General features: G+C 40.3%; 1 protein-coding gene and 1 non-coding gene across 3 annotated transcripts; both read left to right on the top strand.

Moving 5' to 3' along the window:
* Positions 1 to 5399: 5399 nt before the first annotated feature.
* On the top strand, positions 5400 to 17795 carry LOC140334612 (transmembrane protease serine 11D-like). 2 transcript variants are annotated; one of them, XM_072416865.1, is made up of 9 exons: positions 5400 to 5627; positions 6412 to 6532; positions 8517 to 8743; positions 10703 to 10770; positions 10928 to 11088; positions 14768 to 14912; positions 15818 to 16047; positions 16138 to 16250; positions 17339 to 17795. In XM_072416865.1, exons 1-9 carry the CDS (start codon positions 5568 to 5570, stop codon positions 17507 to 17509), a joined length of 1296 nt encoding a protein of 431 aa, XP_072272966.1. In that variant the 5' UTR covers positions 5400 to 5567; the 3' UTR covers positions 17510 to 17795. The 2 variants fall into 2 exon arrangements, with proteins under 2 accessions (XP_072272966.1, XP_072272962.1); XM_072416861.1 differs by having other exon boundaries at positions 15818 to 16250.
* On the top strand, positions 12120 to 12335 carry LOC140321928 (small nucleolar RNA U3). The gene has a single exon (XR_011919050.1). It is a non-coding gene; the product is annotated as a small nucleolar RNA U3 (small nucleolar RNA).
* Positions 17796 to 18011: the final 216 nt, after the last annotated feature.

Genomic DNA, 18011 nt, shown 5'->3' on the forward strand with positions numbered 1-18011 from the left:
TGTCTTTTCCCTCATGGACCTTTCACATGTGAGTATTTTGTTATAAAAGATATTCCCTCTCCCCAGACCTTAGGGCCTAAGGCTACATACACACGTGCAATAATTGTCGTTGGAAACAAACGATTAACAACCAATCGTTTGACAATCGTTAACACAAAAAGTGCACAACAACAGGCCAATGACGCAGATGAACGAGGAATGTCACTGGAAATGAATAACCAGATCTGGGTGATGATCGTTCACTAGGGGAACTGTTAAATGTGGAATAGTTTTTGTGTTGTCTTTTCCCTTTTCTTTCTTTGGATAACTACCGTAACCAAATTTAACCCTCCACATGACTAGGCTGCAGATCTTGGAAGGTAAAGCCCGCCTCCAGTTGCAGTATTTGCAATCCAACATTACAAATTTACTAGCCCCTAGGCCCAGCACCGCCTCAGGGGCCCACACCATCCTGTATGCCCCCTCACCCCAAAATTACCACAAGGCACTTACCTCCCACCAGACCCCAACTGCCACAGCGCACAAGAGTGACCCCTTAACCCTGAGCGTCCCTCCACACAAAGGGCCCACTGCACACCATCTTGCTGACCTAAAATCCACAGGGGTGTGCCTATGGTGTTCAAATAGCTCCATGTCTCCTCCTCAAGCTCCCTATGTCTCACCACAACCCCGCTATTCCTGATTAATCTTAAGCCTAGCCCTGATGATCCTTTCCACAGACCTTGCATTCCTCCAACTCGTTCTTTTTACGATATCAGACCACACCATTATCATTCCAGGAAATTCCACCTGGTGGACATCTCTAATCAGCTCCCTTATTGCCCGGTTCCCCAGATTATTACCTCCGGCGTGTATTACCAACCCATTGGGGGCCCTGGCCAGTGCTGCAAATTTTCTGACTTCCGGTACAACCCAACTCCAGCATACAGGAAATCCCGATCCACCGAACAGTAGCTTTTGACCTGGGAACTCCCATGTGGTGGCCATCCACCCGAACTTCTGCCCTCCGAGCACCCCACCATACATAGGAATTGCCAAGAATCCAAACCAAGCCAGGTTCACCACCTAGAACACAAAACAATGCCAGCACCAAAACTCAAGATGAGAACGAAACCCTCCCCCCGCCCCCCCCATGATCGCCCACCCAATTCAAACCAGATGAGGCCTCACATACACCTGAAAACGTTTTGATTCCCAACGTCTGATTTTTCTTGATCACTTCCTCCCCTACTTCCCACCTAGCCGCTTCAGTGGCCGCCCCAATCCTAAAGGAATGCGACGAGTACTCATTACTCACCCCCAACCTCAACAAACCCTAGCAGAAAACCGCCACAAATTGAAAACAGGACAAGAATTGCCCTTCCTCCAATAGAGGGCCCTCCCTTTTTGGTCTAACCCTCAAAAATTCTTCCAGGGCCTTCACCGGGCAAACCTCCTGCCCCCCCAACCTAAACAACTGAACCACAAATCCCTTTCCCACTTGATCTGTCTTTGACTTTCTAATCCGCAGACTCACCTTGACCGGATAAAAAACAAAGTGCTCCACCAACCCCCCCGGGCAGTCCCTGGCCGGGCTAACCAACTCCCCTATCCTCATTGCCCCAAAGAATGCTGTGACAAATGCTGCCCTAAACTGCAGCTGTTCGTAAACCCCAAAACATACCACCCCCAATACACCCACCAATTCTTTCAGCAATTCAAAATATACCGGCCTCCTACTATGGTTCACCCTTCTACCTCTTCCTTTTAGAGCCTGCCTCACTGCAAAAACTTTCGTCACATGCCACACCCCCCTCATTTTAAAACCAAAAGCCAATCCCGCCATTAACCTATTTACAGCCGCTACTGAGGCCCCCTATCTTTGCCAACAAACACAAAACCTTCTGCACCCGAGTACGCCCACAATTCCGACCTACCTGAGCTTGCCATGTTTCCCACTCACGCCAAATGGCCTCGCACACCCCCCAATTCCACTCACTCACCGATCTTCTAATGAAACCTCAGATAATCCCCTTGCAATCTCCCACAAACCCTCCGGGCACTGGTAACAGCATTGCTCCTCTTCCAATGCCAATATGCAAAACCTGTCCCTCTGCAAACAAGACAAAGTGTCAGCAACTACATTACAAACTCCCAGGAATATGGCTTGCAAATATTAAAATAATTTGCTGCATACACCTAAAAACAAACAAGATGCCTTAACAAGTGCACCGAGGGCCCGGACGATATGGACAAACTATTAATGGTCTGCACCACCCCTAAATTCAGTCACAATAAAACCTGACTTTTTTGTTGGCCAATTCCCTCCCCCACAATTCAACCAACAAAACTATCGAAAACAATTCTAACAGAATCAAATTTTTTACCCAACCATCCTCAACCAAAACTTGCCGCCACACCATGGCACACCACTTGACCCCGATGTAAGCCCCAAAACCCATCCCCCAGCCGCATCTGTGAACAACTCCAAGCCCACGGCGTCCTCTGGCCCTTCTAACTACAACGCTTTACCATTAAAATTCTTCAAAAACTCGTCCTTTGCCCGTACTCCACAATTCAACTAGACAAAATGGGATGACATCTTAACCCCCTCCGTGGCTGTCACTAGACAACAAAAAATTCTCCCCATGTAAATCACCCTGCAGGCAAAGTTTAGCTTTCCCAAAAGTGACTGCACTTCCTGCAGGAGCATCTTTCTACGCCCACTCGCCCCCCTCACTTCCAGCCTCAAAGCCTCCAACTTATCTTTAGGCAATCTACTCTCCATTGCCACTGTGTCCAATTCAATGCCCAAGAAAGTAAGGGCCATCATCGGCCCTTCTGTTTTGTCCTCTGCTAAAGAGATCCCAAATCTTTCCGTCACATGCTGCAGGGTAGCCAACAGCACCCTACACATGGAACTGCCCAGCGGCCCAATCAACAAAAAGTCATCCAAATAATGGATGACTGAATACACTTACGCTACAAAACAGACCACCCAGTCTAGGAACGTACTAAACTGTTCAAACAGGGCACAGGAGATGGAACAACCCATGGGAAGACATCTATCCAAAAAATACTCTCCTTCCCACTTACATCCTAGCAACTTAACACAATCAGTGTGAACTGGCAAGAGCCTGAAATCGGCCTCAATGTCCGCTTTTGTCAACAAAGCTCCTGCCCCATACCTCCGTACCACTTGATAGCCGTGTCAAACGAGGTATAGGCCACCGCACACAACTCTGGGCTGATCCCATCGTTCACCGATTTACCTTTTGGAAAAGACAAATGATGTATCATCCTGAATTTTCCCACCTCCTTTTTGGGTACCAGGCCTAACGGGGGAAACCACCAAAGCCCGCCACTGGCGGCTCTGAAAAGGGGCCTCTCATCCTACCCAAACTTACCTCTTTTGCCTCCTTCACCACCTCAGGTAATCTCAGCGCTGATTTCAAATTCCCGGGATTCCCTCCTCAACCCTGACACTGTGCTGGGAATCCGGAAACCCACCACCTTTAAGCCTGCGGACCACCTCTCTTAGGCCAGCTGGCACCTCCTGCACCCCACCCATACCATAACCCCCAGTCTGCATACACCCCTTCCCACACCCACTTCTCCCTTGCCTTGCTTTGCCCACTCACATTGCAACCCCACTCCCTACCCCCCTAAAGGACCCCTTTCAGTTTGCTTGCCGCCCCATGTCCAGGGGGCCTGCATCCCGTCTCCTAGGGCCCCGGGTCGCCACCGGCACCTGGCCAGCGTCTTCCTCCTCACCTGATTAAGAAAATTAGCCCTCCGACCTGGGCACTTCCGGGATCGAAGCTGGGCCTGCGTCACTTCCTTGAAATCCCGATTACGGGGCCCGGCTCCACCCCGCGTGAGTTCCGGCTGTCGTCCGACCACGCGGCCTGGCCAAGGCCGTCATCTTGGGCCCCCTCATCGCAGCATTCCAGCCTCTGGATTTTCCAGCAATCACACCGCGCTCCTCCATCTCCATTCTGTTTAAGTCCTCTTCCCAGGTCGCATCCTCGGACGGACTGGCTGTTGCACCCCTCCGCCAGGTCCACGCAGAACATGAGGCCCTGGCTTCAGGCAGCAGCTCGCTGGCCCCTCTCCTGAAAAGGTCGCACCACTCACCAATTGGGGGCCGCGCCCCCTGCCAGCCACACCCTTCACGCCCTGTGTGTTACACCTGGACCCTGCAGCTGGGCAGCCCTTACCCCCTGTCATGAAGGTCCTGCTCCTAATTCTTGCTACGGGCCTTTCTGTTAACATGGGACTGAATAGGTTTGTTTATTATCCTTCTTTTGACCGACAACAGGGGGCAACATTTCCATGCAGGGCAGTGTCCAGGGGTGGTTTGGCACCACTGCTGCCTCTATAGACTTGAATGGGAAGTATGTAGAAATGCCAAAAACGGCCTATATAGGCATTTGCAACTGCCTGTACAGCAGGTTTTAGGCATTTTTAATGCCTTTTTTTTAACTAGACTTTAAAAACACCAATACAAGCAGTTGCAAATTCTTCTTATAATAACATGTAACATCTTACATGCTAATAATAAAGTCAATTTCACTATATTCTATATTTGCAGCTTACAATAAAGGCATACCCAATGATGGTACCATGAAAGTCCTTGTTAAGCACATCCATTTATAAGGTGACATTTATAAAGGCCATTCCTTGAACAAACAGCCATTAATGGAGTGGATAAATAGGCTGAAAAGAGTTTTAGAAGATCAGAAGTGTGTATTGGCAACAATAAAAAAAGAATAATTATGATATATAATGTTTTAACAAACTGTCATTAAGTTAGGGTTAATATCTACTTTTATACACTTCATAAGCAAATAGAAATCTCAATAGCTGTCTAATCCTCTCCTATACAGAACACTTTAAATTAAATCATTTGGTGGTTGCGTAACAGTTGGAAGGAGCACAAAAAGTATTGTGTAACTGCCTGAAAGCAAAGCACAAAATGTACCATTTAAAACTACATTCCATCATTAACAATACTCTTCAGATGTCTAGTGAGAATTGTACTTGAAATCATACAAGGACCGTTTTTTATTAAATCTCTTTGTACTATTGCTAGCCTAAACTAAAGATATAACAGAGCATGCATGTGATTTTTAATAAAATAACTGACTGTGTTTAAAAATGCATTCAGTGTAATTTTTTTAATATGACTTGATTTAAACCTAATTGGGCACAAAGGCGTGTTTGATATCTGTAGAGAGGTATACCAAAGCAAATGGTTTCTCTCGGCCTTTAGTACATTTTTGATCTAACTCTGAAAGGCTGGAGGAGACGAGTTAGGAAAACGTGCTGTTTAGCATATGTTAACTGGACTGGATTTCAGTTATGATACGTTCAAAGAGCAAGAATGGTATGAAATGCACTACTCATAGCAATCAGATTTATATTAGGTCAAAGTGAAAAAAATGAATCTTAATTGATTGCTAAAGGTTACTGCTTTCTTATGTTACAGCCAATAAATGCTTCCTTTTGTGTATATTTTTTTTAGAATAAGAAACAAAACTTAATGTTCAGCTATAACACAATTGTTTGGGTGAACTTCTGCACTAATGGCTTTAATGTCTCAAGCTGTTGAAAATGATGGAGACCAGCAGTTACTACACAAGAAGGTAAATATATTACATTCTTTTTGTATATTTGGAACAAAGATGCATACAAATACCATTCTCTCTTTACAATTTACAGAGCCTACAATAACAGTTAAAATCACTTTGTAGCAATATCTAAACAGGGTCCCAAAAATGTATTTTTATTTAACAGGGATTAAAAAAAATAAAATGACATGGGTTTGGTCTGTTTATCTATTTTCATTTTTTTAGTTACAGCATTTGTACTTTTTGAGTCTTTAGAATGATTTTTTGTGCATTATTGTTGGTAACCAGTAGATGGCTCTGTGTTCTTATGTAGGTATGAATGAGGATTCGTCGCCATCTAGTGGTATGACCCAAGTATAAACTAAGACTCCTAATACCATTTTCAGGTCAAAAAAATGTTGATTTATACTCAAGTATAAATGGTACATTCCAGGTATATCCAAAAAAGAAAAGGTTCATAGCCTGTTTTCATAAAAAAAAAAAAAAAAAAAAAAAAAAAATATGTATAGAACTAGGATTCAAAATTTTAGCACCAACCACAGCTGATAATGCTAGTTATTAAAAACTGCATTGAGACCGATAATTTGTTGGGCTAGGAAACAATTAGTTTCCTCTGTATTTTCCCTTTTTTAATTTGTCTACATATGTGCGACTATTAGAGACATAGCAGCCTGATTTAGAGCTTAAATAGAAACGGTTCCTGGCAGAGTTCTTCTTTATTTAGGTCCAGCTCAGATATGATGATGTCACAATAATAATTTGGAGGAATAAATTACATTATCTTTACCTATTTTTTCAGTCCAAGGGAACATGCTGCCGGTGCTGCAAGAGCTGCTGTGCCTGCTTTATTCGATGCACGAGCGGACTCATTGTGTTGTTGGTGATAGCTGCACTTGTCTTGTGTCTCAGGTTCTTCTTCGGTGAGTTTCCTGTGGTTATTAGATGCATTAAAGACAGATAGGTCAGCATAGAGGCAGACATTGTCAAAGGACAACAGAGCAAAAATAATTTGTTTAATACTCTCCCACAAAAAACAGGGGGGTCTTAGGGGGTCTATTTTTAAAACATTGGACTCCAAATGTACTCAGTTTTCTAATTGGATTCATTAGTGAAAATGAGAATCCTGGGTAAAGGTTGCATGATATAATGTACAAAGAGAGCCTATACAATATAGTTTACTCCCAGAGAAACCTATGAGGCGGAGCAGTGTACATAAACGATAGGTGTGCCCAGTGTCGGTAGTTATTTTTAAATCACATCCCTCAGAATTCAAATTTAGATTCAAACAATAATTGTAGTTCAGGTAAGTCTACAAGCGACCTGCACAAGCAGTGAGACAGGTGATCACTAATGACAGCAACTAATATGAGGTCACTGATGTGTGCAGTCAAGGTAAGTTTAAGAATGGTGCAAATATTTACATGTGAACAAACAGTGTGACAACCCAAAAATAACAAATACTACCAAAACAACTAACAAACTAATATGAAAACAAAGGTACCAGCAAACTCAGGTGAAGTAAATGGCAGATCAGGATCAACAGGTCTTATTAAGGGTCAGAAACAGGATCAAGGCCAGAGAGCACAGCAGGGAACAGGATAAATCACATTGAGAATCTGTGTATGCATAACGAGTTCTTCCTGAAGGTGGCCATCTGCTGTTAGCAAGTGGTAGTTCATAGTATTCCAGATAATCAGCGCCACCAGCAAGAGATGCAGAATTTGGCGGACACCATAATACCACCCTACTATAATGAGGGTAAATGAACAATTTTTACAACTAGTAAATGTTTCAAAATTTCACAAATATACCCTGATAGAATATTTTATTAGTTTTACAGATACAAACAAGCTGTAAAGTGTCTGCTTTAAAAGTGCAATTACTGCGTAGATCAATGTGCTATCAGTTAAGAGATGATAGCTTTAGGTTTTTACCTAAATTATGTATATGGGAAACTATATTATATTTGAAATTATTGAAGGAAAACACAGTAAATACATGTCCTTTTCCACTGCAAATTCCCCAAAAAAATGTTTTCATCATTTTGGCATATGTTATATGGATGTATATATGTTATATATGGATGTATATGTGTTACATATGTGTATATATATATGATGTATATATGGATACCAGTGGATTGTGCCATAAAACCCATCATTTTTGCCCCTATGCTAACTGTAGATAAAAGTGATGTTGATAAGAGCAGTGTTCAACGGAGAGCCATGATACCAATATGTAGCCTTACTGATATATAGTAATACATAAAAGGTTCCAGGTTTTCACACACACAGAAAACAAGTCAGAAAATGTTCTTTCACTGCTTTATGTTCAAGAATATCATTTTAAATTACTCTTCCAATCATGTGAACTCTTGAATTTTTTTTAACTGTGAAATATATTTGTTTAGCATGTTTCAAGTAGTGTTTGCAGTGGCTTATAACGCCGGTGGCATTGATTACCCTAATATAATCTCCAAGTTTTCAAGTAGATTTAAAAAAAAAATATTTAGAAGAACAAATCTCTTATGCAGATGGCAAAGTGTCAAATCACTAGCTTTAGAGATATCGATGTACCGCAGTGATATATACCCATTTTTTACCCTTGGAGAATAACACACATTGATGTAACAATAATGTTAGTCTATGGGCTCTATTTATAAAAAAGGAAATCTGACATTCCCTCAAACATTCCCTGGGAATCTCTCAGGTCTATGACATAATTTATTCCCACCAGAGAATGTCAGATTCCCTGTTTTATAAATAGAGCCCTATGCGATATTGTAGTATGTTTTATCTGTTTAACCCTGACAAACACTGGCCACCAGCATTAAATGTACTTGTCAGAAATACGTACAGTAAATGTGCCATTTACAATAATAAATACTAATATTTATTCTTGCAGAGTTTCCAGTAATATACAATGGCTTCAGAAATACCATGCATTTTAGTGAGGAGGCAGTTCATGCATTAATGGCAACAACGCCAAATCCATCTAACCAAAATGCTTCTGCTGAAACATGCAAGATGTTTGTGGGTTCCTTTAAACTTTTAAATGCAATTTATGACCCTCAGTACAGCAACACATCAAGCTCTGGATTCCAAGCCACTGCTCAGCGTATACAGACTTTGGTAGGTTTAACATTTTCACTAGTGTGTAATTTGATGGGTGGCTGGTTCTAATTGCTGCACTGATGTAGTGACATCAATTTTGTTATCTACAGTATTGTGAGACTGGGCTTACATGATCAGCAAAGGACAGCACTAAAATAGTATTGCACCAAGAACTGCTTTTGATAAAACATCCTAGGCAGAAAAACTATTCCCTTTGGATGGACTATTACATACACAGTGTTTGAACCCCTCTGGGACAACATTCAGTTTATCCTACAAAACCCCAGGGTCATTCACATACCTATGCTGGTATATCAGGAAAACCATATCCATAATGATAGTATGATATTCTGCAATGTCTTGCAACAACAGAGAGGTGCAGTCACTGGCATCATTTACTGTATGACCCCAGGTACTTATTCTTTTGAATATTTGCCTGGAGCGTCTTCTTTTTATGTGCAGTACTCACCTATAATTATTTTAGAAACATCGGGGGTCAGCAACTGGTGGTTAATTACTAAATATTTGTGACTATCCAGGCTGTGAAATTTTTAGCTGTGAATCTGGTAAAAGAATATAAAACAATGTATATATTCAATTTCCATAATCTTCACAATACCTGTGGAAATTAAGCCGATCATGTGATACAGAACAGGTGCACTCCTGATAAATAAACTAGCAGAGATTACACAGGGCTGCATTGTAGTAGTCATAATGGTAGAACAGGCCTTTGTAAGTACATAAAGAACATTGCAAAATACATCTATCATAGGAAAAAGAGTAAAAAGATGTACTTTATAGCAGGCATATCCCATCTGCCTTCACCTTTTCAACCTTCAATCTCAACAATCCTTCCAGTATAACATTTTTTACAGACTTCCAAACACATCAACTCCCTTTATCTGAGAATATTTGGGAGGATTATTTTTGCCTTCTTCCCCATGTATGGAGGCATGTGTGTCCCCTGCCTTCCACAATGCAGCCTTTGGTGGCTTTTTAGATGATGGCCGAACATAGGCACTTCATCATGTTGGGTTCTTAGGCTATGTACACATGCTAGATTTTTTAGACAAACAACTAAAAGATGTATGAACGAGCACCATACATACAGTGCAGTTCTGTTCCATGGAGAGGTGCACCCCTCTGTGCTCTCCACCCATCACTTCAATTGCAGTTGTTCGTCTTCTGTCGTCCATGAATCCACCAAGACGGATTCATGAACTACACGTCAGATTCTCGTTTCAGATGGATTTGTTTCACTTGGTCAGGTTTAGGTTCGCAATGTAATGTGCTCAGAAAATGAGGTCAGCTAACTGTGTGGATATATTAAAAGACCAGGTTTTCCATCAATGGCTTTCTTCTTACCTGATGGCATGGGAACATTCCAATATGACAATGCCAGAATTTATCATGCTTACTCATGAGTGGTCTAGAAGGGTTAAGACATAATTTTCACACATGGATTGGCCTCCAGTCCAGATCAACAATCTTTAGACTGTGCTGGAGAAAACTTTCACCAGTCTTCCATCTTTATCTTGGTGAAACTTTACCATGATGATTCTTTGCTGTAATCATAGCTAAAATTGATCCAACAAGATAATAAAGTGTGCTTTTTTTCGGACAAAGAATGTATACAACAACTGAGCCCTTCACATTAGTATCTCTCGATGACGTTTATACGTTATTATCCCAGCACACCAATTCATGACATAATGTTGTGGTGGGGTATTGGAGTACACATTAATAATTGTGAAAGATATTGCAAGAGGACCAGTCTTTGTGGTAGCCAATTACCCTAGCAGCATGATTTTTGAAAGCATGAAACTCTCTGCAGCAATGTGAGCAATTGGCCTGTGATTTGGTGGATGGATATGGATCCATAAGTGAGGTAGTGACTTGGCGGTACTCATCAAACTTTGTAATTTTTATATGAAATAAATGTTAATTATTTAAATTTGTATTTTTTTTTTGTTTCAGCTGAATAAAACATTTATTAACAGTCCACTGAGCTCAAGCTACAAAAATGCATCCCTATTTTCCATAAGGTAAAGTGAATTATCTCTTACAACATTGATGCATGAGTGTCAGCACCAGAAATCCATTTGTGTGTGGGATATCAATGCCGCATGAATAATTTCATGGTTGACTGTTGACTTGTGTAGGAGTAATGAAAAATGTCTTGGTTTGTTTGGTATGTTTCAGATCTGATCCGGTCATTGCCTACTTCCAGTTGTTGTTTTGCAATAACAGTAATACATGGAGTGGAATAGAAGATGATGCAGTGGTAAACATCTTGCAAAGTTACAATACAAGCCAGCAGAATGGCGATGTATCAATAGATGTGCGCAGTGTGTCAGTTGGAGGTAATATTCTGTTTTATTTGTACACATTTAGAACCCACCTGTTAGTAAAAAAAGATATTCAATGTACAGCATATGTAGGACATTGTCCATATTTTAAAAGGTAATATGCAAAGTGTACCTGAAAAAAAAAAAACCCTGAACACTAATTGAATTTCATAGATTGTGTCCCTTTTCATTGATTTCTCAAACAAGCCAGTGTGAGAATTATTGTGTGTAATGCAAACAAACCCACATTTGCACCAAACTGGTCTTGCAACTTTACACCTCAGGCCCCAAACTTAGTTCAGTTTTAAATAGATTGGGGAAGTAGGGGGAAAAATTTTTACTGCTTTCATGATATTTGCCGGAATAATTCACTGGAACCGAAATTTAGGAAAGTGTTTTAATAGGGATACAAAAATAAGGCTTTATGGTGGTAACATCACCCAATGGTAGCAAGATTAAAGTCAGAAGACTGTATTGGTATATTCTTAGTTACCTCTATATAGATATAATTGTATGTACATATGTATATAAATATATATATATATATCCTATTATTGGTAATTTTAAATTTATATCTACTACTGTTTACTACCAAGTATCCTTCTTCTGTATCTAGCAGCATTTCTGATGCTATGTCCCTGTTTTGTACTGGTGATCTAGTTCTTTTATAACATAAATGCCATTAAGAGTCTCAGTAGAGAACTGCTGCATGCACAGCTCCTCCCCTCCCCCTCCCCCTCCACTGCTCTGTAGCACATTCCCATCCTACGTACACTGCTGATCAGATACCATCCGCTGTGTGATTGGTGGGTGGGCGTGGTGTATGCAGATCACACATGAGTTCCCTGTTTTGCATTCTCTCCTTACTAATATCAATATTTTCCCCTATAAAATAAAATAGTAAGTGAACTTGAGCTGTACTACTTTTTAAAGTAGATTGAGAACAACATCAATACGATTTATAGTGCTAACCATTGAAATGTCATCTCCATAAGTTAGATGAGCAGTTTATAGAGGGTGGCAGTTGGCTTTAGCAATTTTGAGTTAAGACTATACTTTCAGGGATCATTTCTATAGTTCTTGACTGTCGGAATGTGCTCGAAAGTGGTCAAACTCACCAATCACGATGAGGAGCTTCAGTGTTCTTTCCTGAGCGCGAAGTGAGTTGGTAATGCTGTCATCTGGTGGCTGTTTCCGGCTGTTGATGACCGTTCCACTCTTCATTATGAAGAGATGGAGGGAGAGAACACAAGCTGAGTGATTGTTATACAAATTGTAAACAAAAGATTATTATAGATATGGGTTTTGTTTTGGCTTGATGTTTGCAGGCTCACACTGCCTTCTATTGGTTTCTTAGTATTTAGTAGGGCTCTGTGTTTTATCCACCGGCCCATAATATTACATAACCCATCTGTTTTACTCCTGAAAAACCATAGATTTTCTCATCTGAGGAAACTCCTCCTAAAACCAATTTATTAGTCAATGAAGTAAAACATCTCTGAAAGCGGTAGTGCCCACTGGAAAGTTTCCCCCTTGGAGTGGCAGATAGAATAAAAAAATACAAATGTTATTAGAGTCATGCAGCTGACTCTAGGGCATGCTGTTGATCCCAGAACTAAGCTGGCATCATTAATGGGAGGTCAATTAGTCACAGTGTGAGGAACCCCCAGCTTACTTTGGAGGAACCCTGCTTGAGAATGGCTGTTATATCCTAATAGCAAGATAGTGCTGTGTGGAGGAACCATGGTAAGTATCAGGATACCAGGATTTTGACATTCCTTGAAGAGTCAGTGTCACTCAGGCAAAAACTTTTGGCCACCCCAAATGTCACCTTGACACCAAGAGCATAGGAAGTACTTGTGTTCTCCTAAACATTGTTAGAGCATTGGATTATCATGATTATGATGTATTTATCTGCAGCAAATCTCACACAAAGGTTAGACCACTAGGCTGGTGGAAAGGTCAGTTCTTCTTGTGTCCATGCAGAGGATCTGGGCCATTTACAGGAAAACTTTCTAATAATTTTGAAGATATCCCTGTGCAGAAACCAGTCTGAATACAAGAGGAGCTTATAGTTCTGTGGGACCTGATTTGTAAAATATTCAAAGGGTGGCAAGATTCCTTGTGAGCTATGGAAGTTACAGGCTTCTGTGATGTCTCCTAAAATTCCAAGGCAACCAGGGTCAAGATAGGAGAAACCTTTGGTGGGCCCCACTAGCGTGCCCCAATAACAAGCTTTTTACTACCATGAACAGTGTTACTCCGGGCTCCAGGTCATCAGTCTAAGGCAATGTGGGGAAGGTACTTAGAAAGGGTGAGTTTGGCACATGACTGAGAGAGGCATCACCACTTTGCTGGGTTTCCAACACACCAATTATAGTGGAGAAAAGAGAAATGACAAGGCCTATGGGAATCAAAGGGTGCCTTGACTGGAATACTGTCAAATTGCTCTGCATGGGGAAGGTAACAGCTTCTTTCAAATATAAGATCAAGTTGGGTCTGCACAAGCAGAAGATAGAATGAGAATACTAAGAAAGTCATACCCACTTGCAATGACATACATGTGTGCCAGTATGGAAACTCATCTGAATGGTATAATTCTCCGCCACCTCCCAATGATATAGTAAGAGTAAATGCACACATTTTCAGTAGTAGTATATTGACGTTTTATTCATATAAGGAGAGGATGGTGGTTGTACTGGTTGTCTGCTGACAGGACACTCTTTTCCTTTGTATCCAAAAAAAAGCAATATCCAACCCCATTTTCCCCGTGGACTTGAAAACCTCATCTCTCTCCAACACCATAGAAATTATCCTGAGTGTTTGACATATTACCCATATTCATCATCTTACTTACTGGAGAGCGAATACCTGTTTGGTATTTTACATTTCTCTACAGATAACTTATCCTCACCAAGCAGTCAATCCACCAAGTCTATTCCACCAGTGTCTTTAACAGGACTACCTTAATGGAAAATCAAGCTTGAACAAGTGTATTCAGACCACTACCCTTTCCTTTTTGTACGATACTGATATTTGGGTATAAGCTCAATTACTGATCTTCTATCCTTTTAATTTACATTGATACCTGGTCAATACACCAAGGTCCCAACTCCCCTGAGGAAGCTCACAAGGGCGAAACGCGTTGGGAGAGACCATTAACAGGAAAATCACCTATATCGACCCTCACTTCACTGGGATTTGGTGTATATTATAATCAACCCGATGTACTGTATCTAGATTCATAACGTCAGAGTACTAAAACCTTATATGTATGCATGTTAAGACAATTATTTTATTTTATTGAATATAAATAAAAGATTTTAATCAATTTTATAATAATACTGCATTAAAGAGCCACTTTTCTCTTCATCCCCCCCTTATCTTTAGACGTTTAGGCTCTGCAACACTACCTAAGTAGTCATGAATCCTATCCCTTAGAAACTGATCACATACCAAAACTTTCTAACCGTTTTATTCATATAGTAATTACGCCATTGTAAATTTAGTGTTGCTTTCCATCAGTCCTTTTTATCAAGGGCAACATTTTATCCAGGAGCCACATTCTGTCTTACATACCAAATATTATTAAGAAAGTGTTATTTTTCTACAGCAAGTGAGAAAAAGCCATTGTGTTTAGTTGCCATTTTTTTTTCTTTTTCCTGTGAATACTTTTCATTTTCTATACTTGCAGGGTTGGCACCATGTCCACTATTTTGGAGCCCAGCACAGCCTTGGCCTTGGCAAGTGACTATAAAACTAGATGGAACTGCAATATGCACAGGAACCTTATTAACTGCTTTCTGGGTACTGAGTTCTGCTAATTGTCTTCTAAACAGGTAAGTGATTGTGTACTGAAAACATGCGTGCTGTTTTGTAGGCAGTCAATTTATATGCAGCAAACATGTTCTAGACTGGTACTAATTCATACAGGGTTCATAAGTCTAAAGATATGGCACCGTATACAATCTGATTACTGTGGGCCTCCATGAACTCATTACCCTGGGTGCATGTGTTTTGTACCCAAAGCATAAAGATGCTTTGCCTACAAGGAATTACAGAACAGCCTTCTAAGCAGAAGATATTGGTTTGTCTTAAGCTGGCCTTACACTGATCAGAAGGTGAACAACCAGCTAAACGATCAATGTCTCCTTGGTTAACCAGAGGAGCCAATTCGCAGCCAGCGGCATTCGTTAACAACCTCCAGCCAATGGGAGCACTCCACAATGTTTACACTGACAACAAAGAACAGGCATTCTCAAATCAATGTTCAATAAATCTACTGACCAAATATAGATTGGGAATGCCCCACATTTTCAATAGATTACTGTTAGTTTCGATGTTTTTACCAAGTCTATATATCAAATACTATAAAGTAGGGCATTGAAATATTCAGCTTGGTAAGTATTCATTATAGACAGTTTTATAGTTAAGTCAATAAAGGTTTGTGACGTATCCAAATCCTGCTGGAACTGTTCAGAGCTTGCCTGCTGCCAGGAGGTTGTAAAAGTCTGAAATCAATTGCTAGGACATAGAGTTTTGGGGTAGAAGAGACTTTGTAGGTTTCTACTGCTAAAACATATTTACCTTTAACCTAAAATTATTTTGTGTACATTTCCTGTCGTGCATGCATTGTGCATTCTATATAATGCTGATAGATACAGGTGCAGGGATAATGAAAGTCCTGTTATTTCACTTAAAACATCATGTGACAAATATGTATTCATAAATGTTTCTCTTTCAGGGATATTTCTTTGCTCAGTGTGGAATCTGGCAGTTCCTCTGAAACTGTAGCCAGGATTATCCAACACCCCAACTTCACAACTGCACCTGCTTACAACAATTTTGCTTTGATCCATCTCTCAAATCCAGTCTGGTTCATGTCTTCTCTTACACCCCTGTGCCTACCACAGGCAAATCAAGTACCAGCCAGGGGCAGTATATGTATGGGATCGTCTGGGGACCTTCTTTCGGGTAAAGTTACATGCACAATAAAATTAAACCATGTATCTCTGACAATTTTAATGCATAAAATTGTGTTTTCTACAACAAATTGCTTTATAGGTGGCTTAGGTTATGTGATTTCTACCGTGGCTTCAGCAGAGACCTGCCTTAACCAACCACAGAATGGGACAATCTACATCACACCCACCCTAACCATAAAACAAGTTAGCCAGGTAATCACTGTAGCTGCATGACACCTTGTGGAGCATTAGTGTACCTCTGCAAAGCTCCATGCACAAGAACATACTGGAGCTTCTGTTGTAGTCATTATACCTGTTGCAATTATAACATTTTTTGTATCTTTTTATAGCTATAGGTTTGAACGCCTTCAGGTGAATGGCCATTTGTTCAGCTAACACATCCAAACCAGAGATTCTAAAACAATGTGGATGCTGCAATGGCTGGCAATTTCTAAAAATTACCTGGTTGTCATTCTCATTTATTGGCTTTTATACTTTTGGATCCATTGACCTGGGATAAGTATGCAGGAAATCAGCCTTTACATACTGCATTCATATGTCACTGGTCAGCTATAATTAAATAGGGATGTCAGCAAGGCTGAGATCACAGAACTGGGGATTTGCTATGTTATAGGGAACATTTACAATTATTAAATGTATCTAAGATGTTCCCCTGAAAAAATGTACTTGTGAATTCATCCTGAAAACTAGCAGTGCAATTCCTTGTATGTAAGTATGTCTAGGAACTACCGTGTCTGCTACCATATAACTATATATCTTTATTGTTGGCTCTGAATGTTAGACCCAGGAGACTTAAATTGAGATCTGCTGATGACAACTATTGTGCTGATCAATGTCCTCCATGCTGGAAGCTCTAGGTACATGGCATGAAGTTCTGCCTCTTCACAAAGACACAGGGCAGAATAGAAAGTTAGTCATGAAAAGGGAAGAGCTGCAGGGAGACCAGAGGTCATACTGGGAACTAGTACTTTGTCCTTTAAATTTTTAAGGGCAGTGTCCAGATTTTTAACAATGATGATTTTCACCCTAACATTGGGCAACTTCCCCTTTTGTTGTTTTACAATATTGTTACAATTGAATTCAAATGTCACAACTCAGCAATGAGCACTGAAATACTTGCTGCAGCTAAAAATGAATGGCATGGCAAATGAAGCATGTGTAAAACTTGGTCAGCTAAGCCAATTACAAAATTAATGAGTAGGAGACAGGGGTCTATCAATCTGATATTCAAATGAAACTGAAAAGCACACGTTTTTGTTCTCTTTTTTTTTGTTTTACAGATGGACACAGGAAATGCTTTGGTGTGTATGAATACAGCAGACAACACATCTTATATTCAGGGAATTTCACCATACTTGTCTAATGGTAGTGTTACCAGCAATGCCTGTCTCAGCTACACCAATATTGGACCAGCTATAGTCTGGGTACACTCATACATATCACTTGATTAGGCTTCAGTTTCTTTTTTTTTTCATGATATAGAGTACCAGACCAATATAAAAAGCATATTTGTTTAATTGTATATTATATATTGTATTTTGTGACTTGTATATTTATTTTCTAGTTTTAGAGCTGTGTATTTTATAAGTCAATATGTGTTTAGGTACAATGGTTTTATTTAAGATAAATCATAGCTATGTTAATGTATTAGCTACACATGACAAATATAAGTTTAATGTACAGAGTCTCATTGTTGCATGATGATATATAAACAAATAAAGGTCTCTTTTTTTTATATTTCATGTTTAGTGGCCACCAGTTGGCATGCTGTGTGTGTACTAATATTGGGCTTCTAAATTAGGGAAAGAGAAGTTCCTCAGAGATCTTCTTTGGCCATATGATATCCGCTACTAATATTCAGGTGCTGTGTGCACCACCAACACACATGTTGAGCTCTACACTACATGGCATAAGAGCCCAGACTTAAACCCTAATGAAAATCTGTGAAATAAC

Source organism: Pyxicephalus adspersus, chromosome 1 (genome assembly GCF_032062135.1).
Source record: "Pyxicephalus adspersus chromosome 1, UCB_Pads_2.0, whole genome shotgun sequence".
Classification (NCBI taxonomy): Eukaryota; Metazoa; Chordata; class Amphibia; order Anura; family Pyxicephalidae; genus Pyxicephalus; species Pyxicephalus adspersus.

Bases quoted from the DNA above. Each gene is read 5' to 3' on its own strand.
- LOC140334612 (XM_072416861.1), top strand. From the start codon at position 5,568: ATGGCTTTAATGTCTCAAGCTGTTGAAAATGATGGAGACCAGCAGTTA. The intron at 8,744-10,702 runs GTAGGTTTAACA...TTTTTGTTTCAG, and splicing joins CTCAGCGTATACAGACTTTG to CTGAATAAAACATTTATTAA. The intron at 11,089-14,767 runs GTAATATTCTGT...CTATACTTGCAG, and splicing joins GCGCAGTGTGTCAGTTGGAG to GGTTGGCACCATGTCCACTA.